General features: G+C 43.5%; 2 protein-coding genes across 8 annotated transcripts in view; both read right to left on the bottom strand.

The window, feature by feature from the left end:
- Nucleotides 1–9279, bottom strand: part of mctp2a (multiple C2 domains, transmembrane 2a) — a 33988-nt gene extending 24709 nt beyond the window's left edge. Inside the window, exons 1-9 of the mRNA XM_067234631.1 lie at nt 9175–9279; nt 7734–8768; nt 6851–6907; nt 6665–6761; nt 3601–3743; nt 3330–3406; nt 3101–3212; nt 2953–2985; nt 165–344 (exon numbers count right to left, since the gene is read on the bottom strand). Coding sequence (XP_067090732.1) covers nt 165–344; nt 2953–2985; nt 3101–3212; nt 3330–3406; nt 3601–3743; nt 6665–6761; nt 6851–6907; nt 7734–8720 — 1686 coding nt within the window. The 5' untranslated portion in view covers nt 8721–8768; nt 9175–9279. The remainder of the gene's footprint in view (nt 1–164; nt 345–2952; nt 2986–3100; nt 3213–3329; nt 3407–3600; nt 3744–6664; nt 6762–6850; nt 6908–7733; nt 8769–9174) is intronic.
- A 2117-nt stretch (nt 9280–11396) lies between these two features.
- The window catches only part of mef2aa (myocyte enhancer factor 2aa), a 66641-nt gene continuing 50545 nt past the window's right edge, over nt 11397–27492 (bottom strand). For 4 of the 7 annotated variants that reach the window (XM_067233886.1, XM_067233884.1, XM_067233885.1 and 1 more), the window contains 7 exons: nt 26506–26640; nt 24735–24960; nt 19254–19438; nt 17128–17151; nt 15391–15517; nt 15106–15229; nt 11397–14899 (listed from right to left, as the gene is read on the bottom strand). In XM_067233886.1, the coding sequence (XP_067089987.1) occupies nt 14560–14899; nt 15106–15229; nt 15391–15517; nt 17128–17151; nt 19254–19438; nt 24735–24960; nt 26506–26640 (1161 nt within the window). In that variant the 3' untranslated portion in view covers nt 11397–14559. Of the gene's footprint in view, nt 14900–15105; nt 15230–15390; nt 15518–17127; nt 17152–19253; nt 19439–24734; nt 24961–26505; nt 26641–26707; nt 26840–27492 lie in introns of all 7 variants that reach the window. The other 3 variants (XM_067233888.1, XM_067233890.1, XM_067233889.1) reach the window with 3 other exon arrangements.

The following is a 27492-nucleotide window of genomic DNA, read 5'->3' as shown; positions in this document are numbered from 1 at the left end:
ACGTGAACGTGCAAAAGTAAGGGCTAGGGGTAAGGGGAAGGGGTAAGGGGGAGTATTGGGATTCAGCCTAACTGAAGAGAAATTGGAGAGAGAGAGAGAGAGATGTAGAGTATTGAAGCGTGACAACAAAAACTAATGGTGCTACTTGCTCTTATAACCCTGACCTTGCTCTTGTACTTCTGCTCCCCCAGTCTGAAGCGGACATAGATATCTCCATAGCCATTCTGTGGCATTTCCTGGCCCTCCACCAGGCTGATGCCAAACAACCCACTCCACAGCTGACTCTTGGCTTGGGCCTCCGTTGTGCGCTGCTCCCGGATCTGGTTCAGGTTCTGCTGGCCTCCCTGGAACACACACACGCTCACGTTTGCATGAGGGAATCCTTAGAGCCCTGCTCTGTTCAACCTCCCCGCCTCAACCCTGGCACCATCACACCAGCCATACATGAAAGCAGGACTGGGGCTTGGTTGCTACAGAGCGTCTCTGTTTGAGCACATTAGCCCATCTCTGCTGACGGGCGAGCCACACTGCTGAGGCTCCTAAAGAGAGAGAGAGAAAGAGAGAGAGAGAGAGAGAGAGAGAGAGAGAGAGAGAGAGAGAGAGAGAGAGAGAGAGAGAGAGAGAGAGAGAGAGAGAGAGAGAGAGAGAGAGAGAGAGAGAAGGGGGGGATGTCAGCAGGCAGCCAGATGTCCCTGGCTGTGACAGTCCCACTCATCACCGGCTGGGAGACAGAGACAGGGGAGGCAGGACACTTGGCATACTGCAGCACAGACAGCAGGCCGCAGTGAGTAATGATGCAAACCACACAGCCTTCTCATCAGCAAATCACGACTAAATGTGTAGTTGTATGTACATACTGTATGTATGTTTTGCACAGTATAGACAGCCAAACACAAACAGCAGTGAACATGTCGGGTTTAACTGCTCCACACCACAGCTAGAGCACAAGGATGAATTCAGCCTTCTGGAAAATGCTGGAAAATAAGACACATGGAGGTAGAACAACAAGTCCAGGAAATGTGAACACTGAGGCATCAAGGACAGCCCAAACAAAGGGCCCACTACCCCTGCCGTGTGTCACAGAAGGAGAGGAAGAGAAACAGGGAGAGATGGGGAGAGAGAGATAGCGATAGAGAGAGAGAGAGAGAGAGAGAGAGAGAGAGAGAGAGAGAGAGAGAGAGAGAGAGAGAGAGAGAGAGAAGAGAGAGGGAGAGAGAGAGAGAGCGAGAGAGAGAGCAGCCTTGATACATGTCCATGTGTTAGCGTTCCCCCGAGCCTAGTCTCTGATCGGCGAGGGCTGTAAAAACAAACAAGGTTGGGTAGGCCTGACTGTAATTAAAGAGCAGGGCCTTAATCTGCTCCGGCCTCCTTTGATTGGATGGCTCCCTCCGCTGCCCCGGCGCTGCTTCAAACAGCCCCGACGACGACTCCCCTGACAGCCCGGCCCCTCCCCTTGGCTATGGGGTCACAGCCTGCACCGCCACCCAATCCAGAGGGGATCAAAGCCTGTCTCAGGGACCTGAATTAACATGGAATACCAGAGCCCAGCCCTATAAATAACCCCCTCTCCTCTGCTCCCCTCTCGGAGGAGGAGAGACAGGGGGAGAGGAGGACAGAGCGATAGAACACAGGGACCAGCCAAGTCATCCCAAGTGTTTATCTTGGACACATTTCTATCTCAGCGGCCAATAAAACAATTCCACTTAAATGTAAGTGGCCCCTAAAGAGAGTCTATTCCTGGTCCTAAAAGGGTTGTGCGATTGCTTCCATATGGTAGGACAGCATGGGGAGGAGCAGGATGAGCCCAGAACCAGGTCCATTTGGCTGGTACCTCAGCCCAGTCCGTCCACAGCTGTGAAATTACATGCTAACATCTGGGTTATTGCCCACTATGCCTGGGAATTATCAGCCTCACCGATCTTAGGCATCCAACACTGGCAATGTGCCTCCAACAGCAGAGCCCCCCCCCCCCCCCCCCCCCCCCCCCACACACACACACACACCACGAACTCTTTCACATGGCCCCCTTCTGACGCAAACACTATCACACAGCGGTTTTACTGGGGCACACGCCATTCTCTCTCCTCGACGGGCACTGGTGAAAGCGTAAAAGATGTTCAGTGTGTGGGTGGTGTTGTACAAACAGCAGTAGAGAACTATTGTATATAACAAGGCCTTTAAGGCTGGGAAATGATTTCAGATGTTGGTGTTTTTTTAAAATATATATATAATAGAAATTCAAACGTGAAATTGACTTTGTTACATGCAAAATTAGCACAGTAATTTAAGAAGAACACTGGCAAAATGTTTGTTGTGTGAGTGTCCATTTCACCATCCTCCGAGCAGCACATATGAAAGTGGCTTTATTTTATTTTTTCATGTGATATTGAGATTGACTACAGCTTTGTCAGGAATATAAGCAGAGGCAGATGTACCAGCTGAATAGGTGTGAATATCCTCCCACAGTACAGCTACAGCCATGATTACAGTGTGATTCCTAAACACAACAACACAGACTGTGAACCCAGACTACATCTAATTACCGATAAAAAGGCACAGTGGATCGTTGCTTTTTTTCTCTCTTACTGTTCTTTGCTATACTAGATATTTGATTGTTTGAATTTGCTTAGATCACTGACTCGGCTGGTTATACTTTAAGTCAATATAATTTGCTATCGGCACTAGACTTAGATAATCCATTAAGATACTTTGAAAATAAATGTTCAACCAAATCACAGATGCTTACGAGCCCAAATGCTGGGATGACACCAGTCTTTGTTCCGATATTCCTCCAAAACATAGTGATCTACTGCCCCCTGGTGCTAGATATCGACAAAACTCCCATCCATATTTTCTAAACGTAAAAGGGCGTTTTTGTGATAATACATTCTAACATAGGTTTAGTGACAATCATACTGTATCTCATGAAGCACTAAGATATTAAACTCCTACCCTGAAGCTTCTCCTTCGTTTTGGCAGCCATCTCTGTGAGATAAAGAAGAGTAAACAATCAATGAAACGTTGGTAACATTGGACAGTTTTTTTATTTTTTTATTATACAAATAAATAAGTAAAAGACTTGAGTGAAAAGTGGCCTTACCGGATTCCGTTTAATAGTGGCGTCTCTCAGGGTCAGACAGGTCTCTAGTACAATGACCCCCGTATCCACCTTACATTTGGGGTTGTCTAGACACAATTCCATCTCACAAGTCCTGCATACACACACACAAACACACACACAGAGCATGCAGAACAAGAATGGTGAGGAGTCTTTGAGGAGTGTGGATATGATTATATTCTTTAGTGATTTGTGATACTTGTAAACTTACTTGTCTAATTCTAGGTTAGTTAAGACAAGAGTGCTAGACCCCATGAAGACATCAGAGGTCAGGTTTCGGTCATATACCTGTATCAAATCCAGAAACATTGTTAGATCTTTATTTTAAATTTAACGGTTTATTCAGCACTGCTGTCATTGACTATGGACTATGTAAGGTGTGTGCTGGCCCTGCTATTGAATATTTAGCTATTGACTCATGATTATCATTCATACACATGGTAATGAGGTAACACTGTGTGTGAAAACAAGCTGATACCCACTCGGACATCCACACTGTGATCCCGGTCACGCAGAGCATAAGAGAACGACTCGTTCCATCTGGGATCCCGGTTTTTGCGCACCACTTTGCTTTTGTAGAACATCTTCCCTCCAATTTTAAATTTGACGTAAGGATCACTTGCACCTACAGGAAAGAACAAAAAGGAAGGATATCCATGTGATCAACTGTATGCCATTTCTAAATACCATTGTAACAACATTGAATTATAAAAAGGAAATCATGGATTAGGCCTATTCTGTCCTATATATTAAATTCAATAAATACATCAAAATAATTATCAAATGTGAATGCCCCTGTCCAGAACACACACACACAGTTCCCCTCCCCCCAAGGGGATATCAAAGAGCTGCATTGTGAGAGACGGACATACGCAGGGAGGAGGTGTGCCCCACATTTATTTGAGAAATCAGAGGGATGTAGCTGTTTAATTGTGAAAGAGTAAAAAACCTCTCGCCAGCAGGAGGCAACCAGCAAATAAAGTCCAGAAACCAGGAGCAACCGGTGTTAATCTCCCAAGCCTGTTAGGAAAGTCTGCCTGCGAGCAGTATGAGGGGGGACGGGATGCCTTTGTCTGCGCTATGGCATGCAGATTGGCCGAAAAATGAAACGCCAGTCCCATGCCTTGGTTTGTATGGGGGGAATAAAGGGGTGCTTGAGAGAGTCTGCAGGGAGTCTTGAATCACATGACAAAGGCCCTGTGGGGATGGGCTGTCAGGCCTGTCAGCTCCCCACTCCAAATGAACATCTCGCTCGGGCAGGCAGGACCCACAGCAGCTCCGCCCTGCCCTGCCAGGCTGTGACAGCCAGGGAAACCTCCAGGCAACTTGACAGGAGGAGAATGTGGCAAGCCAGCAAGGAGAAAAGCTCTGGCATGACTGAGAATGGTGACGATGGAAATGAACAATAACAAAAAAGAGAGGGGGGAACAAAAAGAGAGGAGTGGGGGGATGGCGGCATGGGGCCTCTCAGAATATGTCATGACAGTGTATGGTGGTGGTGGGTCTTTGGCATGGTGAGGATTGTTGGGCAAACAGTGGAGAGACAGGGGGCGTATAGGGATTGCATCATCGAGGTGCCATCTTGTCAGGGAAAGTAAGGTCTCAACTAACAGGAAACAGAAGGCAGCCGGTGCAGGACTGAGGTGTGAGAGACTGAGGCGTAACAACTGGAGCCATCCTTATTCCAAGAGTGAACAATTGCACCTAACAAATATTATTTTAAGTGAGTTCTAAAAACTGTCATGATAATAAAATTGCTCAGTATCTTGTACATTAATAAGAATTTCGAAACCAACCATCATCCTATGTTACTATGAACTAGTCAGTGATTTAATCCATACATGATGCAGCTGTCATGTGGTGATTCCTCCTGATGCCAATTGAGGTCACTGTTTTCCCCAAAATTGGCTTATTAGCATAGTGCCTGTGGTATATTTCTGAATTCAGATTGTGACTTGTTGCTAGTGTTTCTAGTTAGACAAAATGTGCTTTCTTTTGTACATTTACCCTTTTTGTATGTTTCTAATCCAATAACAGTTAGCCTAGTGCTACAGTAGCTAAATGTGCAGTGCCCTTTCAGACTTGTTGCAAGTTCTTCTAGTCCAGTAAACAGACATAGCCTAATGTGCTTTCTGTTATTGTATATTTTACTGTTTCTAATCAAATAACATTTAGCTGAATAACCTTGTCAGTTAGCCGCTATCAATCAGCTGGCTGTACTGTACCCATTAGTCATGTTGGTAGCTAGTGCTACTGCAGCTAGCTAATGTTAGCTGCTGAAAGCCAGACTAGCTCGGTAGCTACTGATGGCTAACTCTATGAGTTGTTTATAGGTAGCACTTAACTAAATACACACTTTTAGGTCTGGATGGCCTCCTCATACAACAGGAAACCTATCATTGACTCTTTGCTCCCCTGCCTTGTTTGCCCAAGGGGTAGTGTCCCTGTGCCAAAAGGCTCGACCCCCTGGTGGCCCCCCAAAATGTAGAGTCTGAATAATCAAAAACATTGTCTTTTGCCTGTTGATGACTGAAATGCAGTGAAGAAAACTATATAACAACAATAATGTTTAATGTAACTGGCCCCTCTAACAGTACTACTGGCCCCAGCTTGGCCCCCCTGTTGAAATGGTCTAGAACCTCCCCTGCCCTGGGGACCAGAGATGAAGACCACTGAGCATGACAGCCCAACCGAGAGGACAGTCAGACTGCTTTAAGTGACTGTCGACATATTTGCCAGGTATTTATATACCTTATATCTCATGTGGGTATAAGATAACATCAAAGTTTCACCAAGGTGTCTTTCCCAGGGTGACTTTACAATGAGAAAATGATCTATTTTTTAAAGTTCTCTACTTACACTTCTGTCTTTGTATTTTGGCATGCCATACTGTCTTTCTTTCACATTGTCTAGATGTAAATATTACATTTTGATGTAGTAGTACATGAAAATGTGTTGTGAAACTACAACTTAGTTGTAGTTACCTACAGCTGAGTCACAGCTGTAGGTATTTGGTGGCGTTTTCTGTGTCTTCCACAAGGGAGGAGTAATGACAGTCTGGTCTGACCACATGCCTTGCCACTGTGTCTGTCTGTACTCTATTCAGAACCTCAGTTTCACGTTTGAACTGAAGCCATTATTAAACACATCCCAACGTGTCAATGAGTATTAGCATAACCTATGATTACATAGGGAAAAAAACTAAGCTATGTATTACTTTTTTTTGTAGTTGCTTAATGCAAATTGTAACTGTTTGCTAAATTGGTCGACTTCCAAAATAGTGATGCATGCTAACACTCACAGAAATGCTTGAGTTTCACCTAGCAGGATCTTTTTAACACAAACAGGGCATTCATTGTGAGTAGGTGGGGTGTGATTTGGTATTGATTGCAGTGGGATTTTCACTTCAGAATTTCCATAGTGAACATTTTGGGGGTTTTGGTTTTCAATGGTTGGGTAACACTTCCAGTTACATTGTGGAAGCACAACATTGTCACTGAGTTGAACATTGACTAACAGCAGGTAAAGCACTGTCAGTGCACTTACCAGAGCGATCCCGGATAAACAGGTTTCTACCTTCCTTCAGGTTGATGGTGAGGAGATACCTCTGAAAAGCAGCGGGCACAGACCCCCCTGCTGTATCCTGAGAACAAACAGAACAAGCAGATTATCTCTATGCCATCATGTTGTCCTCGATCAGGTGACAAAGTGTGATACAAGTCCAGAACTCACACTGTCGGCTGCTTGGTCCTGCATGGGCTGCTCATACTGGTCGCTCTGCTCATTGCACTTTATCACAAAGGAAAGTTGGAAACAAACTGGATGAGAGACCCTGACTCTCACATATCCTTACATAAGACATTAGCAGAAAGACTGTCAAAAAATATCCTGTTGTCATGTCGAGTGTTCACATTCTGCTAACTGTGACGTGAAAAAGATTTGATTAGATCAGTTTTATTCAGTCTGTTTCGGTCAACCTTAACGTGTTGTGTTGGCAACCGGTAATGCAGGTTTAAACTGGACTCGGTAACATGTCAGAGATCTAGCTGAGGTCGGAAGGAAGGAGGATGTAGATGTTTGGGTTTCAGTTCTACCCAGAAACCTAATAATGAGCCTGCTACAACCAACCACGGAGTTGAGGGGGACCATAGATTGTTTTTGGGGGGGCCTACATGTTAGGGTGAAAAATATCAACAACAATACAATTATCACTCTTAGATAATGTGCTGTGACTAATCTTAGAGAACCGGGCACAGCTAGTATCACAGTAAGACTTTGTTCTTTTTTTTATCAGACCACAATATTTGAGTATGAAAAGAAGTCCTGCAAATGCAAATGTGACCATTGTGCAAGTACAGTATTTGTCCTACTGTATTTTGGAAACAAGTCCTACAGTACCATTCAAATAGCGGAATACATTAAAGAAGGTGTTAAAATACTCAGGCTCAAATGGTTCAATTCTAACATGAGGAAGACTGCATATTGTAGCTTTGTCATTTATTGAGTTCAGTAAAACATTTGGCCTTAAAACCTTGCTTATGTCATGTTGAAAAATGACCCTGTGTGCAGTAGGAGTGGTGTGTGAAGTAGAGGAGTGTGTGAGTGAGCGTCTCACCTCCTCCATGTCGTCCTGGGGCTCCATGGAGAACATTGTCATGTCAGAGGAGAGAGACTCTCTCATGTCCAGGTCCTCGGGGTCAGTAGCCCAGGGCGCGTTGGAGTGCTCATCTATCGGGCTGCCACAAGCAGACTCCCCATCTGCACTCTCCACAGGGGTGCCCTGTGTGGCTACTTGCAGGGACCATCTATCTGGAGCGATTTTCAGTTTTGCTCTGCTTGTTGGAGGAGTGTAGCCTTCTGAAAACAGTCTCCCACGTACCCCTGAATACACCTGCTTATCCAGAAGGAAGCTAACTTGTTCCCCAGAAGGGTTTGCTTTTTCTCTTGATGCAGCACCATGGTCCACAGGAAGGTCAGATCTGTCCACAGAGGAGGGAAACCTTTCTATGGATCGAGACCTCCTGGTCTCAACTAAGGGACTTTGTTGCGTTTCAGGAGAAGACGTCTCTCCTCTAGCTGCTGTTATGATCCTGGGTGCGGGCACTGGTAAGTCTCTGGAAGCCAGTCTAGTCAGAGGTTCTCTGGAGATCCCATCCACAGGTTGGTCCACACTTTCCTCAGGCATGCTCAATTCTTCCTCTTCGTCCTCAAAGAACGTCACCTCTTCCACAGGGCCACTTCCTCTATAATTTCCCGTTCCACCATCCACAAAAGCAGAATCTGAAATAGTTTGTCTGACTGGAGTGGCTGAATCAGGTACCGTTAGTCTGTCTGTGAACAATGGGCCACTGGAGATAGAGCTGGTATCACTTTGACTTGAGTCAAAGAAGATGGCATTAGAGGTGGTGCTCAGGAGGTCAGTAGCTAAGGAAGAGGACTCGCTGGGTGTCAACCTGAGGTCAGGCACTGATATACTACGTCTGTGGGCCAACGGTTTACCTTGGACTTTCTTACCAGCCCCCTTTTTGATCTTGATGTTGGCAAAGGGGGCCTTAGCCTTGGCACGGAAGTTCTCCCATTTCATTTTTTTCTTGGAATCCATATTAAGATTTCTGAAAGTTTCCGGTTTTATAATTTAATGCTGTAAAAACTGGAATGATGAGATCAGGAGGAAAATACAGTTCAGTGCCTTATTTAGCCAAGTGTATCAGTAAAGATGTGTCTCTGTTACAGCAATATACCAGGCTGTTAGAGTAGAACCACACATTAAATAATTCCCTCGACAGGAATGTCAGACTTGTTAGATAATGTCCTATAGGTGTTTTTTTAATTATCAAACTGTGTTTTATACTATATATTGAATAGGTTATAAGATATATTTAAGAAGCTACAGGAGTACCAGCATATAATGTGCCTCTGAATGGCACGCATGCATGTTCAAACAATGTTCTCATATCGATACAAAAATAAATATGAATTACCTCTGTCTTCCCTCTTCACTCTCTAATTTTCCGAAATCATTTGCACATAAGAGTGTGAAAGATAACAACTCTTACCTGTCTAAGGTGTAACACAGCTGAGCACCTTCATTAGATGAAGTATTCCCCAAAGTGCGACTCCTTAGTGATTGCAAGAACTCATCTGGTAAGGCGAAAACAGTCACACACTGGTATGGTAAAAACTAAGGAAGTGTCTCGAGATGGGTTTGTCTACTGGTGGAGCCTCAACTGAGACAAACAGGCCACACCAGTCACACCAGGTGAGATACAGCAACATTGTGAGTCATAGCTAACAACATAACACTGCCAAGTGGTGGAGTCTTTAACATAACATAGACCTTACTCAGTATCCACACTGGGCCCATAGAAAGGCGTTGTAAAAGTACAATGCATGAAACCAATTAAAATTGTATTGTTCAATAGTATAGAATAAATAGTGGTTTAGATGGCCATTTGTTGGCAGATATAATGTAGTGGATACAATCTCAGGAAGAAATCTAGCTTGACAAATAAGGAAATGATTCGTATAATACATTATTATCACAACGTGACATAAACAATGTGAAGATGCATACTTTGTTTATTAGATACGTATTTGCCTCAAGACCAACATTTACTTATATTGTTGCCAAGTATAATGTGCTTTCATTAGCATTCCAATTATTATTTGCATCATAATCACAGGCTTTGGTAGCAATCCCACAATTCACATTGTAGATTCTGAGACATAAACTTGAAGAATGCAGGCTGCGTGGTTCAGTTATCCGATCTCATATCTTCAGACTTGGCATTCAGTCACTGCGTCAATTGTCAGTATGGAGCCTTACCCGGCTCTACTCCATTCATTCATCTCTATTTATTTACAGTGCAACATGGTTTAGCCTAAGCTCATCAAAAGTGAGCATTCATGTTTGCTCGGAATAAACAAAGCAACAGGCCCAAAGACGTTCCCACATACTGCTGGCCTGTGCAGAACAGTGGTGACTATGTGACAACAGATGCGTTTGAGTTTGGACCGAGCTTTGTTCAATATTTGCACCCGTCTTAAGGAGCTCAGACCCACATGAAAGAAGCCCAACTTGGCAACCAGTTAAAAGGGAGAAGTGAGAACCCGAAAAGGGCAAGCCCCTGTGGCAGGTGGCCTGTACCCTCATCCTCAAACAGTGCAAAAGCCCGCCTGGTTCTTCTACATGATTCCTGGAGCTCGTCCAGCACCATGCACAGCTGGTGCAGAACGCAGAGACCAAGTAACAGGTTTTGGTGGAGCACTTGCTGATAAAGTGTAGTATGGAAGTTGCCAAAGCACGTACTAATCAGTCATGAGAGAAAGTAACACATTCTTAAAGCATGCCTTATGATTGCGCAACCTTACCTTATGAAGGCCTGGTATTCATCCATTGTACTGTAGGTGACGCTAGAGTACAGAAGGAGGACTATGAAAAAAATTACTGATTCAGTGGCTTTGGCAGAGTGATTGTGGTCGATCTTGCATGGTCATCGGTAATAAAAACCTTTTTGTACACACATTTTCTTCCGTTTACAAAAATGATTAATTTCTCAAAGGTCGCACAACTGCTCTCTTAGAGAACGGTTGCCAAGGAACTTGTTATGTGTTCTCAATAGGAAACTGGAGGAGATGCAGTTACAGCTAGCTGAAGATGTTGTTACATATGGCATGAAGCTGTCAAAGTAACTCTGTGATAGCCAGTTAATTGTTGGTCATTGTTGGTGTATGGATCCTGGAGAGAATGATGTACAGAAGAGGAGCCCCACACATGATGACCCTGATGAACGCGCTTGAGAGCACCTGTAGAGAACTAAACCGGGGACAAATGTATCTCATTCTTCAACCAAGCTAGTTAAGTGTCACTTAGCTGTTTCTTATGCCACCTACTGGTAAGTCACTGAAGAAAATTCAGAAACAAAAGGGGTGAATCTTTACTATATTGTAAATAAGCCTGTTTCATGCCAATGACAAACTTTATGGTGATGTGAGTGTTTTTACTCTGAATGTGGACAAAACAAAGATTTAAAAGTAGAAATTACTCTGATAGTAAGGCACATAGAGTAAATTATTGAGCATACATTGAGGTGTTTAATGAAGCTGTCAGTCTTTTGTTTGGGACTTCACATGTGGACATTATCTATGAGAGTTTTTCAATTTATACAGAATAAGCGAAATAACCTAAATTACACAGTGAAAGCCAAATTTTACTTTAGTGAATGTAGAATACAAATGTGTACAACAATATCTAGCATATTATCTTAGTCATTCAATAAAAAGTTCACTAGAATATTTATTGTATAATGAAGATAAAACAACACATTCAAGGGCAATAAAATCCAGATTAATTTAAAATTCTCTCAATTTTGAAACAGTTTGTTTCATTCATGGCAACAAAGTCCAGCTTGTGCCGCCAAACGGTTTGAGCATTCAAACCGAAAACAGCTTCTATGAGTGAACTATTAACTACAAACAATTACCAAATACATAGTTCTGTTTATAAAAGCCATAAAGCAAAGCAGTGTACTCTTGCACAGCAAAGTGAAGAAAGTTTTCGACAAAGTTCTGTGGTATACTTGAATCCTTGTTCTTTCACATTCAACAGTTGCACATTTTTGGACAGTACATGGAGAAGGAGTATCTCTCTAAATAAATTATGCATTTCTTGTATGACTCAAATTTGGGTATGTAAGACTGCTCATTATTGATAGCATGCAATGACTGCCTCAAGAAGAGGAAGTGTTAGGTAATGCCTAAGAAACTTTTTTAAATGATCTATCATGTCAGCAGTTCTTTGGGATAAGGCTAACTGTGCATATAGAGAGAAACTAGAAAAGTCCCTGATATCCTATCGAGTGCTAAAGTGTGCAGGTTCTGTACTTTGTGCTGATGCTATCAAAATAGATGCTATTCTGTTATAATGGTATTATTGCTGTAAAATCATGGGATTCTAATGGGTTATAGTGTATTAGTTATATTTTTCTTTTTATACAGAACATTTGGATAAAGGTTCTGTTTAATTAAAGGTCAAACTTAGGAGAAATGATCTGTTGTAGATTGTGACCAAATTTGAGGTAAACCTCGGTTTCAAGCTCCATTCAGGCAGTGTCACTATTGGACAAGAGGTAACAGTCAAGACCTCATTGGTTCACACCCTGAGCACATGTATCTGAAAATATCCATTCTTATCCAACAGGAGTTTAGTTACATCAAGGATGAAGTCTGGGTGTGACATTATGTAATGACCGCATCTAGGCAAAGTATGAGTTGGGTGCTGCATAGATCATTACCGGCTTATCGCCAACTGCTATGAATTCAATGGAGAGGTGTGGAGAGCATGTCTAAGGGCTACAGTACACAAGATATTCTATAACAAATGTAGAGTGATACTCCTCCTGTACAGCAAAAATATTTTATGCAATCCAGCAGTGAGATGAAGTCAAATCATTTGCATTGTTTCAGGTACTGTATGATTTAACTGCAGAATTACTTGATTTACTTATGTTCTTGCCACTGTAGGATAGAACAGAATGCAAGCTAGGGGCCCCTGTAACAGACAACAAATGACTGTGCATGTAGAAGTCTCATCACAAAGAAAACTGTCTACTGTAACAGTGCAACAGGACGTGCTGTGGTTCTTTTCCAGTGAGGCACACAGCCGATAACTGCCGAAGGTTTAGCATTTCCAACCCCAACTAGTCCTTTGCCACAAACATATTATGGTTATATTTTACTGAGCCAATGAACAAAACTGTTTTTTTTTTTACATAATTATGACTTAAGTTTTACATTAGGCTATGATATTTACAATGACTAAATTTATGAACAAGGGTGATCAGGTTTCTCAGAAAAGTGATAGTTCACTTCTATCAAATTAATTTAATGTGGATGTTAACGGTATGATGAAATGGGTTGTGAAATATGTTTTCTTTAATTTGAACTATGCACATTCACAAAGGCTAATTCTGGGATGCTGAAATTCTGAGGTGCTGAGACCTTGGGTCTAGATATTGGCAGTGTATTCAGCAGCTGTAGGTAAATAATGTGTAGGAAGAAACCTTATTTTCTTAAGCCTTGCGATTATGCGTCACAAAATATATATATTTTTTAAACATTGTAATTTTAACCGTACAGCACTGATGTTACAATTTAGTAAGGACAGACAGTCACTACTATTAAAGGGAAAACGACCCAAAACAACCTTCTGGAAATAAAAACCACTTGATAACGGCAAACATTTTGAAGAACATACTGAATAATCAAAATAGTTCATGTTAAACCATTGAATACTCAACTCATTAAGGACCTTGCCTTGTAAATTTGGCAGTAAACCACAAAAATAGACTTTTTCCTTGATTCTGGCGATAGTACAATGCATACTTACTCACACCAAGGTGATATATATATATATATTAAAGTTGCTATTTACATAACAAAAACGTTTGGCTCAAATTCTTAATTTTTACAGCAAGTGCTCATGGCTTTTTAGATATCGATTCAAGGTCTGGCTTGCATGTCTTTAAGTATGTTTGCCAAAAAATCTGCACAATTAAAAAGCAACTACAATAAAAACAAAAACATTTGGAGAAAATGTATACTAAACAATATCTTCATCACAACGGAAGGAAATAGAGATTTGGCTTCCATTACTAATGGCTTGGAGCAGTGTAAGTATTTCTTGCTGTTATGTCACCAGGACAATTTACTGTTACCTTAATTGCACATTTATTGAATCAAATTAAAATGAATATTGTTATTGCAGTATATTCTTTTGCCATCTGTTTTTGTACTGCTAACACAATGATTTAGTTTCCACATCTGATAGCTGCTCTTGTTGCCCACCAGAGAAACACTCTTCTACATAAAAGAGAAGTTAAGATCACTGAGCTTGATATCTTAAAAAAAAAGTCAGATAAATGTATTCAATAAGTTAAAAAAGAGACATTAAACAAGTTATGTTTACTGTTGCAGTTTTTGAAATGTGAGCTTGAACAATAAACAAGTAGGGGCCCTCAGCTGCAAATAACTGTCTCAGACTTTTTGTGACTCGCAACCACAATAGCAAAAAACAGCAACTACTAGTAAGTGGTGGACTCAACCAGTGTCTACAATAATCTTCACTGCTTAATAAATGACTCCTGTAAACCTAATCTGATTTGCACCAAGTACCTAATATCCTCTGATGGTGTATATAATTCAGCAAAACTGCCTATGAGTTTTTCTTTTCTTCATACGTGACGTGTTTATTTTAGATATATGTCCTGAACAAATCTTTTTATTTATTTCAGTTGCCATCTTCCTTCTTAAAAAATGATATGCAGTTAAATAATAATAATCTGATATTAATAGCTTGAGGGAGCCTCCCTACCCCTTCCCCCTCCTGCCCCCCCTCCCCCTGTGTCTGGCTGGCTGGTGACAGGGGGCTGGACCGGGGCTCTCTATGTCACCCAGGCGTCCATGCGCATGCGCTTGACTGAGGGACTCTCCCTGTCCTCTGTGCTGGCCGGGGGTCTGCCCAGCCCCAGAGGAGAGTGGAAGTCTGCCCGGTGGTCCTCGCGATCACTTCCGTCGTAGGAGGAGCATGAGGAGCTGAGGCTGTCGACAGGCGAGCGGCCCAGGTCCTGGCGGCTGGGCACCTGCTGCTGCTGCTGCTGCTGCTGGGGGAAACCGGAGGGGGGGACACGCTCTCGTGGAGGAGAGATAGGCTCTGACTTAATGTTGATGTTGTGGCTGGTGTTGATAGAGAGGTTGGAGCCCTGTGGTAGGTGACCACCACCCCTGTGGAAAACAACGGAGGCAGTGTCAGTGTTCGGTGTCTATACAGGAATCAAGCCATCGGAGTGACGGTTAAAAAAAACAGGGAAACAAACCCTGTGCGTGGTACATGACAGGTTATGTACACGGATCTATGTGAATATGTCCAGTAAGCTACGTGGGTGTCTTTGTGAACAGTACTGCAGAGTGTGTCCAAGTGTGTTACTCACACCAAAGAGCTGAGAGCTGCCTGTCCCAGTTGATGTTGTTGCCATGCCGACATGGAGCCCAGGGAGAGCCCAGGAGAGCCAAAGCCCTGCAGGGAGGAGATGTCTGCACTGCTCAGGGAGTAGTCTGTGAAAACAACATAGAGCCCGGTGAGGCCCCCATACAGCAACACCTCTCTGCACAGGAGAACAGGGCCGGAGCTAGCAGCGAGTGTTGGCAATCTAGGAGAAGGCAGGGGTGTCAGACCTGCCAGGGGATTAGCTACTAGTAGGCGAGGACAAACTCACCAGGGTTGTAGGAGGTGGGCATGCCTGAGTAGACCAGGCCCTGAGGAGGCAGGCTGGGGGTGGTGACAGACACCACTGGGGTAGCCAGTGGCTGGGTGGTCTGGGAACCGCTTATCCTCTGGGTATTCTACAAGAAGAAGAAGAAGACAACAGCAGGATTTAGCCAACGGTAGACACAGCAACCTGTAAGACAATAGAACAATTTAACCTGACACAGTACTACTGATATAGATTTTTTTTCCATGTTCAGGATGAATCAATTATCTTATCAAAATGTAGATTCAGGTAAATATCGCACATTATCTCAGTGACAATTGAAATGTTGGAACTACTGGAATGAAAGGTTTTTACCATAAGGTGGCGCTATAACTTCATGACTCATTTAGCCACATCTCTGACTACAGATAAGAGAAAATCTAATAGAAAAATGGCTCGACAATTAAAGATAGCACATCATCTTAGTCTAAAAGTAATTTAATTAGGTGGATTTTTTAAAACAAATTATACAATTATACAAATGGTGGACTATACTGTAGGTGTCACAATTACTGATGGTCTTATACAGACCACAGATGAGGGTGTTCCAAAAAAGTTTTGTCATACAGGTTGTCAAATATGTCATCCAAGCCAAGCACAATTCAACTACTCCTGAACACATCGTAAATAGCAAAAGAAAATAGTAGATAAAGTGATTAGCACAGTATAGAGTTATGTAAGCAAGTAGTGAATCTAAATAAGTGATGAGTTGAGCTCATTTTCATACACAAGTCCAGTGCAGTGAATGGCATGCTGTCCAAGCACACAGTGCCTTCATGCAACAGGATTAGCCGTGGTTGGACTCTAAAGACAATGTGTACAGTAGCTACAATGATTAGTACACAATCACATTAAACCCAAACACTCACTGGTCTGGTTGGTTATAATATATCTGTGCATGCTTATTTGAAGATGATTTCATTATATTTACACATACAATTCTAACCCATAATTGCAGGACAATTTTTGTTTAAGGAAAGAGAGATCATATTGGCAGAATATGATAGATTTCTGTAAGATGACTTGGAAATAACTGAATTCCTAAAGAGGTCTGGCCTCATTATCACCAGCTGAGATGACAGACACATTTTCGGCAACACCTCATGATCAGAAGTCTCACCATGGGCTTCTATGACGCTTCCTACAACACACCTTCCTCAAAGATGACATCAGACCAAGAATCACATCATTCCGAATGTGGTCATCTCCTTCATTCCAAAGAGTTCAAAACTGGGTGTTTGAGTCAGTGTTACTTCCAATTTCCAGCTGTATTAAACTCAGTCACACTACTTTCAAATGCAGACTTATATTTCTCCATCTGGAGGACTGAAGGTGTCTGGTACTGTAATGTTTATGGTCACAAACCAACACGCACACACACGTAAAGCCCCCAGTGACATTGCAAATGTTCCCGTAGGTGTATAGGTGTGAATCAAACAGGTTAAGGCATCTTCAACAAGCCAAGCCCATAACATGCAGTGACAAACACAACTCTTCTGGAGCCTCCCTTCAAGCCAACATTATCCATATCCTCCACCTCCTGACTCACAGGAGAAGACTATCTTTTGACATATTCCGCTCTAGAACAATCTTTACCCCCTTTACAGAATTACTGATTTATTTCCTTGCATGTGTTTTGCTGGGATGAAAGTGAAAGCATGTTCAGTCGGTCATTTGTCCTCGGGAAGCGTCGGCACTCACCAAATCCATTTCCTCCTCCTCCGACTGCTCTCAACAGAAGAGAAGAAGAGAGGCAGGGTTACAAGGGAAGGTCTGGAGGACTTCTATAGCCGCCGTCATCTAATACCGCACATGAACAAATTCTCTCTCTGCTCCCGCTGCTTAAGGTCCTGTGAACCCTCTTTGTCACACTCGTGCCCTATCGATTCAAGTGGTTGTGTAATCAGGAGGGCTTTTTGTGGAACGTAGTGTTTATCTGAATTCTGAGCACCACGTGAATACTGCTGCCATTGTTGCAGATGGTGGCTTTGGGCTATTTTAAAAAGACGACCAATCGTTTTTTACCGATTGCCTCTTTAACTTGTGAACAGTAAGGAGAAGGGGGTCACAGAGGTCAATTGTGAAGTCCATTAGGGAGCACACTTAAGTTAATAAAGACGTTAAAGCGGCACAAAGACACCGTATGACATGGACTTCACCTTCCATTAAAACTGTGCTTAAACTCTCATACTGAGGCCACGTCAATACAGCACTCAGTCAATCCAATTACATAACTAGTCCTAAGGCTAGGCGGATTCCTCTGGAAGATGGCTCACTGACTTTAAAGCTAAATTTGTTCAATATGCTAGTCCAGTTACTAACCTAACAAAAGCCCACTTGTGATCCTAATGTGTGGCTGTGTACTGCCCGTGAATCTCTCTATTAGGCCTTAAGATGTAGGTCAGCTTTTCAAAAACAACAGCGAGAGGCATTATCACTAATGGCTGAACAAACCGATGCCTTTCTCAGCATTTTCCTTGCTGGTGTTTTGCCCTACACGGAAGAACAGTGTGCTTGAGTCCAACTAGAATCCAGTCTTCCATCTTCTCCGTGCTGTGGGACAGACCGGGCCGAGGCCAGGACTGTCTTAATACCCACACTCAATCAACAGCGGCAAAAAGACAAGACAAGGGCGACAAGATATTATCTAGCTCACACTCTGGGCCCCTGATTAAGCCTTCATCCTCACTCTGTCACACAGAGATGTGATTAATTTAATACCATTATGGCCTAATGACAGGCTGTCTGCAGACCTGCCACAGGCTGCCCCCTCCCTCTGCTGACTCTCCCCATCTGGAAGGGTTAGTCTACAGTGACAGAGCAGGCCCTCCCCCCTGCCACAGCACCCTGACATGCCAGGGATTGCTGGATCTCTCCCGGCAGAGACAATCCCACGAGTTAGCTCTTCATTAAGAGCTCGCTAAATGGCTCTGTCCTCACGCAAAGTTCAGTTGTTGCTTTGCATTCAGCAGCTGCACTTTGAAAATGCTGGCATGGCAACGTGCGTTCTTTACACTTCAAATCTAGGTGTGGATAGTGACGGGAACATCGAAGGTAACCACCAGGTAATCCTCCGTATATTTACCAAACAAGCCCTCCGTTTCCTGGAGAAACTCCAGTTGCTGGGAACACCATCACTCTGAGCAATACTGCAACTTGGAAAGGGTAGATTGTTGGCAAAGTTCTTAGAAACTATTCTTCCCTTCTATTTTTGTTTCTTTCTTTCTTCTTCTTTCTTTTTTTTGCACACAGTGATTTACGACCGTGACAATGTAGTGTAGCCTCAGGTGCTCAGCGTGGTCAGAGATCTTTGCACCTTAATTATTATAATTAGAAAGGGCCTTTAATTTCAATATGAATAATTGAGTAGCTGTGGAGGCACCTGGGCCTCTAAGATTTGGTCGAGCTAGTCAGCTGTGTTGTGGGGCTTCTTGGCACCCACCACAGACTGCTGTGTGCGATCACGAATGTAGCATGAGCACGCCTCTCTGTGATTGCTGCTGATGGCAGTAAATCAGACCTGTAGTGTACACTGTAAATGAGTTCCACTAGGAGAACAAATACTGGTCCTTAGACAACACACACACACATACACACACACACACACTGAGGTGTTCCACCCGGTGAAAACACTAATAACGATGCGCGCTACACCACAGAGATACCATCAGGGGATGCTGTGGAACTCCCACCGACGCACACAACATGGGGGTGCGTGAGCCGGGGCTGAGCAAACCTGTGAGACGCCCAGGAGTAGATTTTTCTCTGACGCTTCCCACTTCAGCTGCTCTGCCCCTGTGAAACAGAGGGACGGGGGCTGCACTCACCAGAGGAGGCATCATGCCCTTGCTGGATGGAGGAATAACCACCCTCAGGTCTGGCTTGCGGCCGCCCATCCCCATGTTCCCTCCAGGGGGCGGTGGAGACTTGGTGGGCATGACTTTGCCCACACCGTTTCCGCTGGGCGTGGCCAGGAGTCCCGGGGATCCCCTGGGGTTGATGAAGCCGTTCCCTGCAGACACACAGGGACACTCAAGGCTGTCAGGAGAGCATGCAGTCATCAGCCAAACTTCCAACGCCCCATTTGAAAACTGCCTGGATCGCTACGGCAAGCAACGTCAAGTGTTATTAACCCTCTGGGCACTTTTAATAGACTGGGATAATTATCCTGCACATTTACAAAAATAAAACCTCCATTTGAAAATTGATGAGCCTTTCATTCGCCGCGCAAATTATTACATCAAAGTCAGTTGGGATGTTTGGGAATTCACTGAACAAATGTAGTGTGACTGTTTCTAAGATCTGAACGGCTGACACTGACGTATGTGCTCAGATAGCAATTGCACTTTTGCAAACACATTTTCGGCAGAACCTGTCAAACTAACTATTGTACACACAGCTTTACATGAATGTGTAAGATGTCATTTTCTTCTTGTCTGTAAGTCATGGTAGGCTAACAAAGCTCTGAGTCATAATGCTAGGTTACCCCCCACCCAGGGTCATTTCCTGTGGCAGGCAGCAGGAAGAGAGAGAAGAGAGGACATGGTGATGAAACCGTTTCAGAGTTTGCAGAAATACAGTGAGTAGCAGTCAGTGCATGCCAAGTCGTGCAGGCATGCTGCAGGCCTCGATGTCAGATCACCACTGTGTCAATGTTCATATGTCTGAGTCTTAGGAATCAGTGGCAAAGCAAAACACAAATTCAACAGTGTACAGCAGTTCACTGTTCAGAGTGTTATTCAGCTAAGGCCCCTCATAAATCAGAAAATTGAAAATGCATAGAACGTGGGTAAAAATAATGAACAAAAACACTCTAAAAGAAAGAAAAATCGATGCTATCTAGTATTTCATCAACAGATCAGTGTCACACTTCAACAAGTAACCGAGTGCCCTATTGTGTTCTATTGAAACACAAGCTCACTGCACAACGAGACGGCTCTCTATCGCTGAATAAAGGAACAATCCCCATCTAACTACCGATAAGGACCCCAACAATACACGATCAAATAAACAATTGTGAGGTCCACAATGTGTCTCGCAGCTGAATCAACACCACTCGCAAGCTTCCATTGCGCTCAGCTCTCTCTTGATCCTATGCTACACTGGACTCACTGCTGCAAATCCAAAGAGTATAGATTTAGCAATAATACCATTTGACCCTCAAAACAGCACACTGGACGAAAAAGGCAGCAGCTTATTGGTTTAATGATTCGGTTGATAATGCAACTGTCTTCCTGGAATAGTTGCTTTACTTTAGAACATTGGGTGAGAAAGCTATTCTTGTCTGTGTAAATAACCCATTATACGAATTCCATTATTTCAATCAGCGATTTCTTCATATGAGCTGACACAAGTCAAACAATGCACAAAGGAAACACATGATGGGGATGGGTTGCCATGAGGAACATCTTGAAGTGTGTCTTTGTGCATGTGTGTGTGGTTGGTGGGCTTTAGAGTCCTAGACTACTGTACTCCACGTGCAAAAGGTGCAACGAAAAAACGTTCTGATTATGATCTCAACCCCATGATATAGTTACATGTAATCAGTTGAAAATCTGGTGTTGCAATAACGAGAATGTGTGGGCATAGAGGCATAGACTAGGCCTAGCGAAAAAGAAGAGCTCTGTGACCTTAATTTTACATGGCCGTCAGGCAGTGGTGCTCCACAGCAACAGGCTGATGTGAAATACTGTACATTATGTGCAGTGCAGTACAGTACACTGTGCCTCGAAATTATGGTTGGGAAAAAGGTCTATGTGTACAGTAGCAGATTTCAGTATTTGTTTAGAAACATGGATGACATTACATAACAGGACAAATATGTCCGCAGTTAAGTTTGAGTGGAGATAACGTCGAAAAGCATGAAGACAATTTTCTCCAATACATATGCTAGACTTTTCATTCCATATTCAGAAACTATCCAACCAAACATTAACATTAAAGTATTCTCAGAGTAAACACAGAGCTTGTAAAAGGATGTTTGGATTCCATGTTTGTGCATATAAAAAGACTCATTGTTCCTAAATAATTTCGATGGCCTTGGGAGCCACATTACATAAGGTATTGTCTTCACTACTCAATCGTTTAGCTTTCATTTGAAGTAGAGACAAAAAGAGACAAATAACCCCGTTGACAAAACTGTGCCTAGCGCTCAGGTTCTCCATAGAACTACAGTGCTGACGCTGGCCGGGGTGTCATTAGGCCAACACCAGAGCAGTGCAGAACATATGCATGCATGAATGAGAAAAGATTAATGGCTGTAGAGCGTGGGGCCTCTAATAGATTAAGTGGAAAGGAGAGCAAATTCTATTTATAGGGTCTAGAAAATGAGCCCGAACAGTAACTGCTCAGACACTGCTTTGGTATTGTTTTGGCACAGGGAACAGAGAATGGAGCCTGAGATGGGCATGGGAGAGAGGCTGGGACAAGGGTCGTTCTATTATTCCTAGACCACCAAACATATTCAATGACGAGTGGCTTCCAAGTGTAAAGAGTTGTGTTCAAGAAAAAGGTAGAGTACATACGTAAAATCGATTTGCAAGGTCCAACAAGAACCCTCAGACATCAGGATGGACGCATTCTGTCGGTATCCCAGTAGGCTTTGTAATTTCTCTTTGAGAAACTCTCCAGTCTTAATAAAGGAAGCTGCCTAGCGTGCAGGCATGTTACATAACAAAGAGAACTCTCTTATTGTATCCCTCATATTCTGACAAACTTTCATTATTAATTCGGAACCCAGTGAAGGATGGATATACAGTACAAAGAACTCTGTGTTTTGAATTCTCAATGCACTGCATTGTGAGACTATAAAAGACCTCCACATCAGATTGCTAATTGGGTGTAAATAATACACTGTAAATCCAAGATTAGTTGTAATTACATACAGTATATCATCTATAATTCTGGAAATCAGGATAGCTTTCAGTCATTATGTGAGTCATGCCCTAGGTATTTGAATCCCAGCCAAAACAGATGGCTAATTGCAGATAACATGTTTGAGATTTAAGTGCTGAAGAAATCTCTCATTGCTACTACATTTATTTGCTTGCAGACCAGACAATTATTGAGCCCAGTGGGGTGTCAGGGACAATGTGCTACAATGACTACAGCAGTACATTATGGCTTTAACTTGGCATTAATCTTCTCGTCCTTACCCATCATGTCTGATTAGCAGTGATTGTGGTGCAGTAAGCTCTTGCCTTATTCTGACCATATAAGAAACAACATAGACCAAGGGTAACATGATACATTTTACACTTTGCCAGAAAGTGCCACTGTCTTATCGGACCGGTCTCTCAGGGGGATATAGAGATTGCATCAGTGCCAACATTCCCAGGACATTCTCCCTGCTTGCAAGCCTCTCAGCTGTGATATCTATGCATGCTACCAGGGGGAAAAAGAGAGTGAGTTCCGTGAGGGAGAGTTCCTCCTGCCTGCTCTAATCCATGCTATGTCAAGAATGGTCATATGACAGCAGAGTGCTTCTCTCTCCCAGAAGCCTCTGGTGTTCCACCCTGGTGGTACAAACAACAGCTGCAGCCTCCCGGCCATGTGCCAAGTCCTGACACCCCCTGGCATGGCACTCAAATCTGCACCACCCACACCCTCTGCACATCATACCTGCCGCTTACCAGGTCAGCACAACCAACGTAGCGGAACTCGTGTCACTTAATTTGGGGGTGGGAAACAACTTAAGTACGCTCCATTAGGTGCAATGGTTTTATTTGTGATTGAAAATACAGAAGCAATGCTAATTGCCCTGCTTCACGATATCGATGAGGCCCTGGCAAGGAAAAAGGCTCCACCTGCCTCTGACTCTGACACTGCAGCCATGACAGGCTGTCTGGTCATTGTGCACACAGGACTTGGAGGGATGTCATGGACGGAATACCTCCAGGGCTCTGCTGCCCTGGGCATGTCGCCTGCCCTCTCCAGCCTTATATGGGCTTCTGTGGGCCCGGGTTACACAGATGCACCTGTCAATAGAGGGAAAGAAACTGGAGGAGGCAGTAAGGGAGAGATGGAGGTGCCAGAAACCCTGTGTTTGTTTACCTGCCAGAGCCAATCCGCTGCGTCAACACTGGCCAGCTGTTAACCCTTTCAGTACCTGCCATGTTGACGCTGAGAGAGCAGAGTGATGGCATTTACACAGGCTCCAATGGCTGACCCGATTCCTTAATATTGTGGAAATCCAGAGCCAGCTTACTTTGGACATAGGAAAAACGCCTAAAGGTTCACCCCCACTTCAATATGCGTTGATGACCACGGGCGTTGCCGTCCAACCAAATCTCCCAGCTGTTTAGACAAGTGCCTGCACGTCAATCCCGCCTTCGCATGCAATGAAGTGTGACTTTGACTAGTAATTATCAGCTTAAGTGACAACCGCTAGTGTCTGACCATGTCTCATGAAACACAGGCATCCAGCCCAGCAAACTGTGCCAAGGGTGGCAGGGCTACTGAGGGTGACGAGGCCTGAAAACAGCCAAGGTTTCCCCAGACTGGGGAACTTACCCTCTGGGCAGGGGCCCACGCCGTTTGATACTGAGAGGTCTGGGGTAGCCAACATAAGACCTAATGAGATGTGCACACACAGTGATAGAACTAACCATCTGCATCCTTCGGCCAGGATAGATATGTGAGAGCTCCGTCAAATGAGGGAGGTGGCAAGAAGGACACAAAGGCTGTTTCTAGGAACAAACGCAAATAAAAAGGACAGGGCGTCAAACTGGGAACAAGATTATTTCTAATCCATCTAGTCCATCTAGTGTCCACTCTGTCTGGACAGCCATGGGAAGCAATGCTGAGTGGGAAATCATTCTGTTTATTTTGTTGGCAGAGTTGACATTTATGTTCTCTTCGCTTTGTTTAGCCACCCAATACATTGTTTTCAAGGAATGGCCCAGAGCACACAATGCCAGTGTCCCATTTTAAGATATTTTTGGTTATTTGGTTGGTCCAGTTCACATGATTAGTACTACAAATGAATAGTTACAGCAGCGTAGATAAATACATAGAGCTTATCTGAAGCTAACGTGTTTCAGTGGCAGTGGGATAGTGTTAGTAGGGGTGTGACTGGATGGATGGTGGATAGTCAAGGGGAAACACTGATGCAGCTGTCTTTAATGATGTCTGAATTATGATGACCACATCTTTGTTGCTCAAGCCTATTTTGTAAATGGCAACACAGTGGCACTACTCTGGGTTAGTTGGTACTGTATACCTGAAGGAAACAACCTTATCGTGGTGCTAAAATGACCACAAAACAATCTGAAAAGTGAAGAGATAAGATGAGGGTGGCTTCCACTGACCTGCATTGCCTGCGCTGGGGGGTCTCTGCGGCCCCCCGCTGGACCCCACGTTCCTGTGCAGGGAGGCCTGGGGAGGGGACAGCATCCCACTGTCGCTCAGTGAGGCGGTGCCTGCTGCCAGGGCCTGGGTGCTCAGCGGGCCCCCGTGTTGGTAGGCCATGGCGTTGTGGTTGGAGACTGGCACTGCCACGTGCATGGAGAAGTTCTGCTGGGGCAACGCTGCGGGCTGCAGAGGGGGGCAGACACACACACACGCAGAGAATCAAAGGCCTGACGCAGGCTGGAGGATCACGGGGGGTTGGGGGGGGGAGGGGTGGGGTGGCACAGCTGAAACTGGAACGGTGGAACAGGCATGGCGGCATGGTTAACAGAGATGTCTCCATGGTGGTCTGCTGCTCAGCAGATCCCTGCTCACAGGATCAGGATCAAGGCTGTCTCTTAGGCAGCAGGTTCCTTGTGGCATGGGGGAACGGACGAGGATACTAGACAATGGAAGAAGTACGATTTCAAGGCATTACAATTCATGGAAACCTTTATGTCATATTATACAGGGAGTGAAGATGCATCTGGAGAACTCATAGCACACATTACACATCGTTTTTAAACCAATATATTACAGTAAATGAATTCAAATGAAAATATTTTCACTCAAAACAAATAGTAGATAGTATTCAAACAGCATGCCCATTGTAAAATGAAATTGTGCCAGAAAACCAGTCAGCACTGCAATAGTCATCACAGCTGAATGTAATTTAATTTTCTTCATGAATCATTCACTGAATGCATCTTTGAGTTCAGTTCTACAGGGTATCAGACTTTGCTCTGGGTCTGTGCCTGTGCAGTGCTGACTGTCCAGTGACTGAGTGGCAGTTACAGGTGAGAAGAACTTCCTCCATTCACAGTGTCCAGTGAGACAGTTAGTGATGTCATTAGTTTGTTAATGGCAAACAGTGGAGCTCTCCATGTCAGAATCAGATACTGAAAAAAAAAACAGTTTAAAAAACACAACACTCTTGCAGAAGTCTGTGGTTTTCACTCGCAATAAGATCACAATTGTCTAATGTAGCTCTAGATGCTTCTAACCACCTCCAGGTCATATGCCATTAAGATGGAGAGGGGGGGGGAATACAGAATAAGATTTCACTGATCTTGGCCCGGAGATGAGGGGAAGACCACAAGTGAGCCCATCAGGGAGGGGACAACTAGGAGAGAACCGAGAGAGAGACGGGGGAGGGGAGGAGATACACCATATACTGGAATAGATCCCTTCCCCCATCACATACTCCAAGCTTTTTGAAAATAACGTAATGAAATAAAATATATATATACAATTTTGCAATCTGCTTGAGGCAGAATTGGGTTTTTGGAGAGAAAAAAACGAAGAAAAAACACAAATCACTAAAGCTACATTATTACTTTTTTCCCTCAGCTTTTCTGCATCTATCTGTGCCTCTCTTTTCTTTAAATGTATCCTTCGGTTTGTTTCAGATTCCTCAGAAAATATTTCTATTTCCTCAAGTCCTGAAAAGGTTCCACCTTTAATCATTTTGTGATCTTATCAGCGTGTGTCAATAAAGGTTGGAGTGAATAAACAAAAACGAAACACTTCAAATGCGCAGAAAAGGGTTATGCTTTGAGTAGTACATGTTTGTTTTAAAGTAGAGAAAAGAAATTGCAGGGTGGGATAACAAAAAACAAGGGTAAAAAAGTCAAATCAAGGGTGAAAATCCTTCGTGCCACAAAGCCAAGCAGAAACATTGCATTTACTTACGATTTTATGATTTCTCATCATATTATCAAACTCCTCATTAATTTTTTTATACTTTTCTTCTGTGTGAGGAGTGAGGACATATGAGGCATCGGGGTCCGGGCTATCACAGCCTCTGTGTTCTTTCTTGTTTAGCGCCTGTAGTGGACATCAACATAAAGACAGAAATCAACACAAAAAGGCAGGGAGGAGATAAAGTACTTACACCACAGCGCTTGTACATTAAATCACTCTCTTCGCTTAGTTTGCCGAAACGGTCGTCCATGAGGGGGCTGTGCCCAAAACAGTCATCAGGATCAGGACTGGCACAGTCATTATGGCCTTTGGTTCTTAATTTCTGAAATAAAATTGCACAATTCACAGATACAGCATACATTTTTGTCTTAGCTTAATATAATTGTTTTTGTCTTAGCTTAAAATAAGTGCAAAGAAACCATACTTTAAAACATGATACACATGTAAAAATGTTAGTAACATGACACAAAGGACCAAGGGAAATATACCAGGTCATTACTGTATGTAATCATAATTTATCATAATTAGGAGTCATTTGCATGATGATAATAATAATTGGCAATTGACATTACAATCATAACATTTCAAGTGAAAGGTGCACGGTGGGCAAAGACACAGAACAGTATGTTTGTGGAAGAAATGAAGCCGTCTTTCCTTATCCTTTTATCCTTCAGAATGCTTCAGCACAGGAGAAACTAAATATTGTCCTCTATCTCACCACCCCCACCCCCTTTCTCTATTCTCCTCCTGCTCTCTCAATGCATGTGTGTGTTCCGATGCATACTGAATTATCTTTCAGTTATCATAATCCACCAAGCTGGAAGACACCCCACCATAAGAGGATAGCACAGAGCAGCAGTTTAAAATGTTCCAGGCTTCCATTCAGCATGGTTGCCACTCAGGGGATCTTATCAAAGTTAAGTAATGTAGGAAATAAAATGGATTATCACACGCGGTAAAAAGCGCTTATTAGAG

This window comes from Osmerus mordax, chromosome 4, assembly GCF_038355195.1.
Source record: "Osmerus mordax isolate fOsmMor3 chromosome 4, fOsmMor3.pri, whole genome shotgun sequence".
In the NCBI taxonomy this organism is placed as follows: domain Eukaryota; kingdom Metazoa; phylum Chordata; class Actinopteri; order Osmeriformes; family Osmeridae; genus Osmerus; species Osmerus mordax.
Note: the sequence above shows the minus strand (reverse complement) of the source record. Positions and strands in the feature narration are given on the sequence as shown.